This window comes from Hordeum vulgare, chromosome 6H (genome assembly GCF_904849725.1).
Source record: "Hordeum vulgare subsp. vulgare chromosome 6H, MorexV3_pseudomolecules_assembly, whole genome shotgun sequence".
Classification (NCBI taxonomy): Eukaryota; Viridiplantae; Streptophyta; class Magnoliopsida; order Poales; family Poaceae; genus Hordeum; species Hordeum vulgare.
The window spans coordinates 18,946,249-18,957,739 of record NC_058523.1 but is presented as its reverse complement, the minus strand read 5'-3'; the positions used below and the strand labels follow the sequence as shown (position 1 = coordinate 18,957,739).

The 11,491-nt window shown below is 45.2% G+C and overlaps 1 protein-coding gene across 1 annotated transcript; it reads left to right on the top strand.

Annotated features, from left to right (window-relative positions):
* Nucleotides 1-285: 285 nt before the first annotated feature.
* LOC123405431 (L-type lectin-domain containing receptor kinase IX.1-like) lies at nucleotides 286-6,814 on the top strand. The gene is made up of 4 exons (XM_045099117.1): nucleotides 286-1,213; nucleotides 2,283-2,354; nucleotides 5,180-5,675; nucleotides 5,926-6,814. The coding sequence occupies exons 1-4, from the start codon at nucleotides 337-339 to the stop codon at nucleotides 6,560-6,562; spliced, it is 2,082 nt and encodes a 693-aa protein (XP_044955052.1). The 5' UTR covers nucleotides 286-336; the 3' UTR covers nucleotides 6,563-6,814.
* Nucleotides 6,815-11,491: the final 4,677 nt, after the last annotated feature.

Sequence of the window (11,491 nt, the reverse complement as noted above, 5' to 3'; positions counted from 1 at the left end):
GGAGAATTTTAAAATCAGACCAAGTGTCTTTATACTTATGAAAAAAAATGTTCTTATCGTACTAGTCTCTGTGTCTCTAAATATAAGTCTTTTTAAAGATTCAAATACGGACTACATATGAAACAAAATGAATGGATCTACAATCTAAAATATATCTACATACATTCGTATGTAGTTTGTATTATAATTTTTATAAAAACACTTATATTTTGGAACAGGAGGGAGTACGAGGTAGGTACAACACGAGATACAAGTCTGCTCGGCTATTTAAGGTCTTAGAACACGCTGGCCAATCATAAGCGGGATTATCACTTCCAACTCCAAGTAGCAGCACATATGCTAATGGCCTCAGGTGCAAGAAGCAGCACGCCGCAGCTTCTCCTACTACTTTACGCTGGCTGCGTCCTCCTTTCCATGTCTCGTAATGCTCCTCAGCATCTCGTAGCAGCCGCCAACTCACCCTTCTCCTTCAGCTTCGACTTCTCCACCATATCCATCTCTCGCTTACAAGACCTCCGATTGGAGGGCGATGCGGCCTTGCACGGGAAGCTGGTCGACCTCACCTACAACTCCATCACGCAGAGAATCGCCAACAACAACTGCATGGGGCGGATGGCGTACGCTCACCCTGTGCCCTTCTATGACAGTATCACCGGTGAGGTATCGAGCTTCACCACACGGTTCAAGTTCGCGATCGGGCTCAACGTCGGTGGCAGCAACAAAGAGGGTGGCATGGCTTTCTTCCTCTCCAGCTACCCTTCCAGATTACCGCCAAGCTCAAGCGGGGGTAACCTCGGTCTCCCTGTCGATGACGGCCGGAGCCAAGTCCACGGCACAGACCAGTTCATCGCCGTAGAGTTCGACGTGTTCAGCAACACCTGGGACCCAAGTGGCACCCAGGATCATATCGGCGTCGACATAAACTCTGTTAGGCAGTCGGTTAACACGACAAGCTTACCCACCTTCAGCTTGAACGGCTCTATGACAGCGTCCATCACCTACGACAACAGTACCAAGATGCTTGTCGCCTCCCTACAGTTTGATGATCATCCTTCTGTCGGCCCCATTGAGGTAAGCACCATATTGCCTGATCCCGTCACGTCCTTGCTACCGCCGGAGGTGGCGGTGGGGTTTTCTGCGGCCACTGGTACATCTTTCCAGCTCCATCAGATATTGTCTTGGTCCTTCAACTCAACCCTTTCGACTCACGCAGGTATGTATGTATGCAACATCCTAATTCTCAAACTTGAAATTCTGAAAAGTATTATCTTGCATCCCAAAATGGATTGACATATTAAGTGCCACAAGCGTTTGTTTTTTTTACTCTGATCATTAACATACATAAGTCTATTTAGATTCGTTGTGAACTAGTTTCATGGTCACTGTCTCACCGTTTTTCATTAGCATATTTAGGAACAATAGCAATCGACAAAGTGGCACCCTTGTAGGTCATGTCAAAACCTATTTTTGAAAAGGAATTAAATGGTTTTATTATTATTGATGAAAAGGAGCAAAAAAGGTTTTATTAGTTTGGCTAGGTAAATTCTACTGTGGACCAGCTATTTGTTAAACTGATAAAATGGATCCCTATTTCTAAATATTTGACAGATTGAACCACATTTTAAACTGAATATTCTAGTTTGAACCAGATTTAACTCAAATATTCAGTTCAATGTTTTAAAAACGGAGTAGGATTATTTCTCAATATTCAGTTGTTGCGGAATATCCACTATTTGTATCATGTGAGGTTCATCCAAAATCTCAAATGTGGTTCGAAGTGGAATATTGGGATCAATTGTGTTCAAATTATCAAAAAATTGAAACAGGTTGTCCAAGTTGTCATAGTGTAACTCTTGTAAAAGACAAAAATAGTGTAGTGGAGGGTTATCTGCACTAAATTCTGAACACTACACTTGGCATTAAAAAATATCTTTTTTAAAATTGAAGAGGAAACTCTAGACCTCTATTATGTACATCTTACATCACTGATAAAGTTTGCTAAAATACCTCCATTTCCTACCAAATAACATGTATTTCTCCTCCAGGAAAAACGCTCAATGGCCTATCTTGTCTCGTATAGATTGCACATCAAAGTCATTTACGTTTCTGAACTTGCCTATTATTTTTTTCCAACGAGCCTCACGGCCAGACTCCACTATGAGTGATAATTCTTAACTTATCAAAATCAAGACATTCCATCCAGTGTTTAAATTTTTGTGCTCTTTGTATGAATTTGACATTCATAATGTATCCCTTTATTTGACCTTTCATTGAATATATAGGTTCTGACGCACAAGACACACAAATAAAGCGCAGACGAATGACCACTGGATCGGTCTTCACTAGCAAATCAGGTAGAAAACGCCCATATGCTTGTGATCCTACAAATGTTTTGACGTATGAATATTATTTTCATTTACAACAATGATACATGTTTGATTTAAATGACAATCGCTATATTTCTGTACAAGATATGGGCCAAGATATATAGAAAATGATTCTGATGTTTTGATGAATATCCATTAGTCATGGCTCTACTATTGTCGTTAGCACTTAAAGTGCCCATTGCTCTTGTATATTTTAGTAGGACTGCAATGCTTAAGTCAGCAAATACCAACAACATTTAGTTTCACCAAATAAAAATACTGTGACAAAATGCCGGGTAGACCATGCAATGCTGCATAGAATAATCATAATAAATGATAAGAAATTCTAGAGAATATATGAAACTTCAGAAGAAGAAAATCAGACTTGCTTGATGAAGACCTGGAGGTTTGTGCTGTTGTTTTGCATGGAGGACATGAATCTTTTTAGGTTATGTCATTGTGTTCCATCCAGGTGTTGAGGGATTCTTTCATTCGGAAGGTCTTGCTATGGCGAGTTGTTGTTAAAGATTTGCTCACCTTTAGAGCATCTCTAGTAGACCTCATATAACGCCGATCCGTAAAACACGTTTACATTTCGCGGAAAAACGGCTTTGCAGGCCGGCGCGAGCGAGGGCAGAGTTAGACCCTGCAAAACGGACTCGTAAAAAGGATATTCATAGAAGATGCGCTTTTACCGGTCGGCTACGCGGGGTCTGCTCGGACGCCGCCGCGTTGACCCGCAAACCGAAAACCACTAATAAAAAATTTGACAGCGATTCCGACAAATGAGTTCAAATTCAAACAATAAAACATAGTTCACGCCCAAATAAATGCATAGTTTTGAAGGACAAATCCAAAAGGACTTCATGCAAAAACGACAATCACATCCGTCATCATCTTGGTCACTCTTCACTCCCCACCACATCAATCGAGGTCATCGCCGCCCCCAATCCATCACCGGCACTTGTTCCAACTTCGGCACCGAAATCATCAGCGACATTGGTTCCAAATCCTGATGATAAAACATCACCGGCACAGTAACACGCACCGGCCGACGCAAGCATCCTCCTCTTCAAGATGTTTCTCCTTGCCATATCATGCCATTCTTGGCTGATGTCGTCCATGTCATTGCGGTTCAATGTCATGATCCTATTCTCTTCGACAAGAAGCTTGGACATGGCGGCACGTGCTCTTCTGTCCTTAATGGCCGCCTTGCGCAACCCCTCATTCTTGGCTGATGGCCCTTGCTCTCTCGTGCCTTCTTCTTGGCCAACCCTTTCTTTTCTCCAATGTCTTTGCTAGCATCACGTCCCAACGACCTTGGAGTGACTGAAAGGTCTGTGGTGTCCTGTTGGGATACTTGACCATCACGTGGAAGTATTGATCTTCGATTCTTTGCCAATATCTCTTGGAGCTTTGAGACATACCCCTGCAAGCATCCATAGACAACGCGCTCCAAGCCTTGATCAAGATTTGATCTTTGAACCACCGCTACATTGAGTGACATCAAGTCACGAGCTACCACAATGGCGAAAAGAGAAGCAAGAACAAGGGATCGAAGATGCATACCTTCCGACCATTTCATCGAACACCTCGCATGCGGTGGAAGCAGCGCAACTGAAAGGCATGGTCGGGGAACATCTCGCCGGGGCAGATGGAGTGGATGAAGGTGTCACCCTTTTCGTAGGAACCTTCTTCTGCTTCACGCCTGAAACCTTGCTCACCTTCTTCGTCGGCGGCCGGGCAGATCAAGTAGCGGCGGCGGCGCCCGGCGCACGTGCCTTTCCGGCTGGGCCAGCCGGATTGCCGCACTGCACGACAATGTTGCCCTGCCGCTTGCCGGCAGGCGTGTTGGTGCCTTGGGCAACAACGGGAGCGACATGTCCCCAGACGAGATCCGCCGGAGGGGATAACACGTGCGTAAACTCCACGTTCATGGGGGACGACTGTGAGGCTTCCATGGCAGGGAAGATAGACCCGAGCGCGCGGTAATTTCCATCGCGCCAAATCTCCTTGCCAAGGAGGGGGGAGCAGGAACGGCCGCGTGGAAATTTCCCTCGCGCCAAATCTCGCTGCTGATAGGGAGCGAGCTCGGGTCGGCCTCCCACCTTGTGAATCTAAAGGTTGAGGGCGAACTTTTGTCACGTCCCGCAAAAACTTTTACGGATCGGACACGTTTGCGGAGTCTGCTCGGGCAGAATTTTCCGCGCCGACCCGTATTTTGACGATTATTTTACGGGTCGCGGCGTTATACGGGGTTTGCTAGAGTTGCTCTTATCTTGGCACACTAAAATTCTTAAAAATCATATGTAAATTCTAGTTGTGGTTGATGGCAATGGCCTGGCAGTGGAGGTTGGATGGGTATGACTTATTATGGTTGGGAACAGGTAATTAAGGGATGGGCGTGAGAGTAATGCTGGTGGATATAGGGATGGCATAAGTGGATCTTGCTCGAGTTATTTAGTTATTACTCCCTCCAGTCCAAAAACGTTGGTGCATTTGAAACAGATCTAATCAAACTTTTAAAACTTGACTATCAACTCAATGTGTGAAACAACTTTGAATTTTTTTGACTATCAATATATTATTGAAGTACTTCTATTTGAATGTGTATATTTTTGCCTGAAAGTAGGTCCATGATATCACAATTTGATTCAGTTCTATGATCACATTATAATGTTAAATCATCATACAACACAGTTCCAATGCTGCAGAAAATCCCAATGCAAATTTGGTTTATTGCTTTGAAGCTGTGCATCTTGAGCAGAGTAACTTCAAGTAATATTTAATCTACACCGCTAATGCTTGAACAGGTCGCAAAAAGTATTATGGACAGCTTTTTGTAATATTTCTGGGAGTAATGGTAGCAAGCTGTTGGAAGGATGTCGCACGGTTCAGGTGGGAAAATACACTTGATTTCTTTGCGTTAAGAACAACAGGCCTCAGGCGATTCGAGTACGGAGAATTGGCCACTATGACAGGCGATTTCTCCACCAAGCTTGGAGGCGGTGCCTTTGGCGAAGTATATCAGGGGAGCTACTGGAATGATAGCAGCATGGAATGGGAAGATCTGGCTGTCAAGAAAATGAAGAACACAACAGGAAGGGATTTCAGGGATGAACTCACGACAATTAGTGAAACAAGGCACAAAAATCTAGTGGAGCTGATAGGTTGGTGCTGCAGCCGAGACTTCATCGGTTATTGGTGTTGTTGCTTTCAGCACAAGGTTGAACTCTTCCTTGTATATGAATTGGTACCTAATGGCGACCTGGAATACCACCTGAATCACTTTCTACCATGGGAGAAGAGGTATGTATTGCACGTAGCGATTCTTTTTTTTCCTATTGCATCTTAATTTGGAGTACGTATAATCAATTGCCACCAGGATTAACTATTTTACACCTGGTATAGAGTGGCACACTGTTGTCTATGGCTTTACCGACATGATGTAACAATATTTCTGCTTCTTGTACTTTAATGTTTAACACGTAATAAGGAGCACATTTGGTTAAAATGACACTTTACATTAATACATTTACTTCCTATATTTATTTAACAGATACAAAATAGTGAGGGGAATAGGGTCCGCTATAAATTATCTCCACCACGGATGCAAGCAGTGCATCTTGCACAGAGATATCAAACCAAGCAACATACTCTTGGACGACGAGTTCAACCCCAAGCTTGCTGACTTCGGGCTATCGAGGGCCGCCGATAACATACTCTTGGTCGACAATGAGTTCATCCCCACAGTGATGACAACTGCTATTGGGACCGTGGGGTACATGGATCCGAAGTTAATGAAAAATGATAAAGTTGAGTTCAACCGTAGGACCGACGTCTACAGCTTCGGAATTGTCCTACTAGATATTGCATGTGGAAAGAAGCCCAGGGAGGAAATCCTGAGGAGCAGCAGAACAGGGGCGCAGTTTGTGAAGAATATCGCGGATGCCAAATTAACTGGTGACTTCAACATGACACAGATGGAGCGCGTGGTTCTCCTGGGCCTTAGGTGCTCTCATCCAGATGCGAAACAACGTCCCTTAATGGAGGATGCAATGAAATACCTCGAGGATGACAAAGAGTTGCCTGCTATAACACAAAGAGAGGGCCACGAGCAGGAGCAGGGTGCATATGCCACTATTAGCTCTGACAAGCAGACACTTATGCCACCTCGTGCTCGCTCTTTTAGTTAATCAACCTCAGCTAGCTGCGCCGATCGACACTTGCTCATGTGTCATCCAGGCGTGTGTGTGTGCCTCTTGTATGCAAGCATCACTCGGTTAAAATTTCACTTCTTCAGTTCATTGTTGTAATTCGGACACAAATTCATCACTATATTCTTTTCATAAGCGCAAAGGGTCTTAAGTTTATCATGTTTACCTCCACTTAGTAGAGTCCAAAAATGTGGACTGTCGCCCAATGGAAAGAGGGCAATTTTTATTTCACTGTTTGCGTTTATCACTTTTAATGGATTAATTTTAGAAAATATACTCCTAACGTTCAAGACGAACAAGAACAGGTTCACACGATGAAAAAAAAAACCCGAGCTACAGACAGATCCGGGGGGAGAGGTGGTCGACTGCCAGGAAGAAGAGGTGTCGCAAGCCTGGTTGGGGATCCATAGGAGCCTGCCGCTGTCCCCCGCTGCACTACCTCTCGTTCTCCTGCCCGACGCGGCACAGCGACGAACTCGACGACGCCGTCAGGCTGCCCGCCGTCCTGCTCGCCGCCGCCTGCCGTCCTCCTCGCCGTCGCGCCGTCCTCCTCGCCTTCCACCTCGCCGTCGCGCCGTCCTCCTCGCCGTCCTCCTCGCCGCCTGCCGTCCTCCTCGCCGTCGCGCCGTCCTCCTCGCCGCGCGCCGTCGACACCTCCGGCCGGTAAGCCCCCTGCCCCCTCCTCCCCAACACTCCGGCCAGTAGAAGAAAAGAAGAAAAAGGAGAAGAAAAGAAGAAAAAGGAGAAGAAAGGAAGAAAATGGAAGAAAAGAAGAAAAAGATTTTTTTTGTCATTTAATTCCTATTGTTATTAGGTTTGTGCTAGATTATTAGGGTTAGTAATATTTAAAATTAGGAAAAAGGAAAATAAGAAGAGGAGGAGAAGAAAAGAAGAAAAAGGAGAATAAGAAGAGGAGGAGAGGAGAAGAAGAGGAAAAATAGAAGAAGAGGAGAAGTAGAAGAAGAGAAAAAATTAGAAGAGGAGGAGAGGAGAAGTAGAAGAAGAGAAGAGGAGAAGTAGTAGAAGAAGAGGAGAAGTAGAAGTAGAAGAAGAAGTAGAAGAAGAGAAGAAATAGAAGAAGAGGAAAAATTAGTTTAGGGTTATAAGAAGAAGAAATATTGTATAGTGTATATGCTTAAGTGTTAATAGTGTTTCGTAGATTATTGCTTAATTTTGCTATTGTATATGTTTAAGTGTTAATAGTTTAATTTTGCTATTGTATATGCTTAAGTGTTAATAGTTTATTTTAAGCAAGAAAATTAATAGAACTAGTTTATTTTTCTAGTTCATTTTACGATGCCTATCCCGCATCCTCGTCGTCGACTCGGCGGAGGACACCTGCTTGATCAGAGGGGCCCTGTCCGGGACTGGGCTCCGCCCGGCTGGTATTGGGAGGTGCTACCTTCCGGGGGGCGTAGGTTGGTGAGGAGCCAGCCCGTCGTTGACCCGGTCCTTGTTTGGTGGCGGTCGCGTGGGCCAGTGAGGGTGCCGAGGCTTCCGGACACCACGGAGGTGGTACGTCACCGTGTCAGCGAGGAGGATGAGCACGTCCGTCGCTACATGGTTGCGTTGGAGGGCAGGTTCGAGCATACCTGGCAGGTTCTTCGGGGATCTCAGTGGAGCTATGATCCTGTGATGGTTCCTTCTCTTTGGGTGTCCACCGCCCGCGTCGATACCCGTCGGGCGCTACGGTTCTAGATGTATCTGTGATGCTATATCTGTTGGAAATATGCCCTAGAGGCAATAATAAATTAGTTATTATTATATTTCTTAGTTCATGATAATCGTTTATTATCCATGCTATAATTGTATTGAATGGAAACACAATACTTGTGTGGATACATAGACAAAACACTGTCCCTAGTAAGCCTCTAGTTGACTAGCTCGTTGATCAAAGATGGTCAAGGTTTCCTGGCCATAGGCAAGTGTTGTCACTTGATAACGGGATCACATCATTAGGAGAATCATGTGATGGACTAGACCCAAACTAATAGACGTAGCATGTTGATCGTGTCATTTTATTCATACTGTTTTCTGCGTGTCAAGTATTTGTTCCTATGACCATGAGATCATATAACTCACGGACACCGGAGGAATGCTTTGTGTGTATCAAACGTCGCAACGTAACTGGGTGACTATAAAGATGCTCTACAGGTATATCCGAAGGTGTTCGTTGAGTTAGTATGGATCGAGACTGGGATTTGTCACTCCGTGTGACGGAGAGGTATCTCGGGGCCCACTCGGTAATACAACATCACACACAAGCCTTGCAAGCAATGTGACTTAGTGTAAGTTACGGGATCTTGTATTACAGAACGAGTAAAGAGACTTGCTGGTAAACGAGATTGAAATAGGTAAGCGGATACTGACGATCGAATCTCGGGCAAGTAACATACCGAAGGACAAAGGGAATGACATACGGGATTATATGAATCCTTGGCACTGAGGTTCAACCGATAAAGATCTTCGGAATATGTAGGATCCAATATGGGCATCCAGGTCCCGCTATTGGATATTGACAGAGGAGTCCCTCGGGTCATGTCTACATAGTTCTCGAACCCGCGGGGTCTGCACACTTAAGGTTCGACGATGTTTTATGCGTATTTGAGTTATATGGTTGGCTACCGAATGTTGTTCGGAGCCCCGGATGGGATCACGGACGTCACGAGGGTTTCCGGAATGGTCCCGAGATGAAGATTGATATATAGGATGACCTCATTTGGTTACCGGAAAGTTTTCGGGCATTACCGGAAAAGTTTCGGGCTCATCGATAGTGTACCGGGAGTGCCGGGAGGGGTGTCGGGGACCATCGGGAGGGTTGTCACGCCCCAAGGGGTCTCATGGGCTATGGGAAGAGATAAACCAGCCCCTAGTGGGCTGGAATAAGTTCCCACTAAGGCCCATAAGGTTTGAGAAGGAAAAAACACAAGGTGGAAAGAGTTTCCAAGTGGGAAGGTGGAATCCTACTCCAAGTAGGATTGGAGTAGGACTCCTCCACCTCAAATTTCGGCCAAACCTTGAGGGTTTGGGGCTGCCTCCTCCCCTCCCTCCCTCCTATATATAGTGGGGTTTTAGGGCTGATTTGAAACAACTTTGCCACGGCAGCCCGACCACATATCTCCACCGTTTTACCTCTAGATCGCGTTTCTGCGGAGCTCGGGCGGAGACCTGCTGAGACGAGATCATCACCAACCTCCGGAGCGCCGTCACGCTGCCGGAGAACTCTTCTACCTCTCCGTCTCTCTTGTTGGATCAAGAAGGCCGAGATCATCGTCGAGTTGTACGTGTGCTGAACGCGGAGGTGCCGTCCGTTCGGCACTAGATCGCGGGACGGTTCGTGGGGCGGATCGAGGGACGTGAGGACGTTCCACTACATCAACCGCGTTCACTAACGCTTCTGCTGTACGGTCTACAAGGGTACGTAGATCACACATCCCCTCTCGTAGATGGACATCACCATGATAGGTTTTCGTGCGCGTAGGAAATTTTTTGTTTCCCATGCGACATTCCCCAACAGTGGCATCATGAGCTAGGTTCATGCGTAGATGTCTTCTCGAGTAGAACACAAAAGTTTTTGTGGGCGGTGATGTGCGTTTTGCTGCCCTCCTTAGTCTTTTCTTGATTCCGCGGTATTGTTGGATCGAAGCGGCTCGGACCGACATTACTCGTACGCTTACGAGAGATTGGTTTCATCGCTACGAGTAACTCCGTTGCTCAAGGATGACTGGCGGGTGTCAGTTTCTTCAACTTTAGTTGAATCGGATTTGACCGAGGAGGTCCTTGGATGAGGTTAAATAGCAACTCATATATCTCCGTTGTGGTGTTTGCGTAAGTAAGATGCGATCCTACTAGATACCCTTGGTCACCACATAAAACATGCAACAACAAAATTAGAGGACGTCTAACTTGTTTTTGCAGGGTATGCTTGTGATGTGATATGGCCAACGATGTGATGTGATATATTGGATGTATGAGATGATCATGTTGTAATAGATAATATCGACTTGCACGTCAATGGTACGGCAACCGGCAGGAGCCATAGGGTTGTCTTTGTAACTAACGTTTGTGCTTGCAGATGCGTTTACTATTTTGCTAGGATGTAGCTTTAGTAGTAATAGCATGAGTAGCACGACAACCCCGATGGCGACACGTTGATGGAGATCATGATGATGGAGATCATGGTGTGACGCCGGTGACAAGAAGATCGTGCCGGTGCTTTGGTGATAGAGATCAAGAAGCACATGATGATGGCCATATCATGTCACTTATGAATTGCATGTGATGTTAATCCTTTTATGCACCTTATTTTGCTTAGAACGACGGTAGCATTATGAGGTGATCTCTCACTAAAATTTCAAGACGAAATTGTGTTCTCCCCGACTGTGCACCGTTGCTACAGTTCGACGTTTCAAGACACCACGTGATGATCGGGTGTGATAGACTCAACGTTCACATACAACGGGTGCAAAACAGTTGCGCACGCGGAACACTCGGGTTAAGCTTGACGAGCCTAGCATGTGCAGACATGGCCTCGGAACACATGAGACTGAAAGGTCGAGCATGAATCGTATAGTTGATATGATTAGCATAGAGATGCTTACCAGTGAAACTATTCTCGACTCACGTGATGATCGGACTTGAGATAGTGGATTTGGATCATGTACCACTCAAATGACTAGAGAGATGTACTTTTTGAGTGGGAGTTCTTAAGTAATATGATTAATTGAACTAATTGTCATGAACATAGTCTAATGGTCTTTGCGAATTACGATGTAGCTTGCGCTATAGCTCTACTATTTTTATATGTTCCTAGAGAAAATTTAGTTGAAAGTTGATAGTAGCAAAGTTTCCTGACTAGGTCTGTAAAACCGAGGATTGTCCTCGTTGCTGTACAGAAGGCTTATGTCC

Bases quoted from the DNA above. Each gene is read 5' to 3' on its own strand.
- LOC123405431 (XM_045099117.1), top strand. From the start codon at position 337: ATGCTAATGGCCTCAGGTGCAAGAAGCAGCACGCCGCAGCTTCTCCTA. The intron at 1,214-2,282 runs GTATGTATGTAT...TTGAATATATAG, and splicing joins AACCCTTTCGACTCACGCAG to GTTCTGACGCACAAGACACA. The intron at 2,355-5,179 runs GTAGAAAACGCC...ATGCTTGAACAG, and splicing joins GGTCTTCACTAGCAAATCAG to GTCGCAAAAAGTATTATGGA.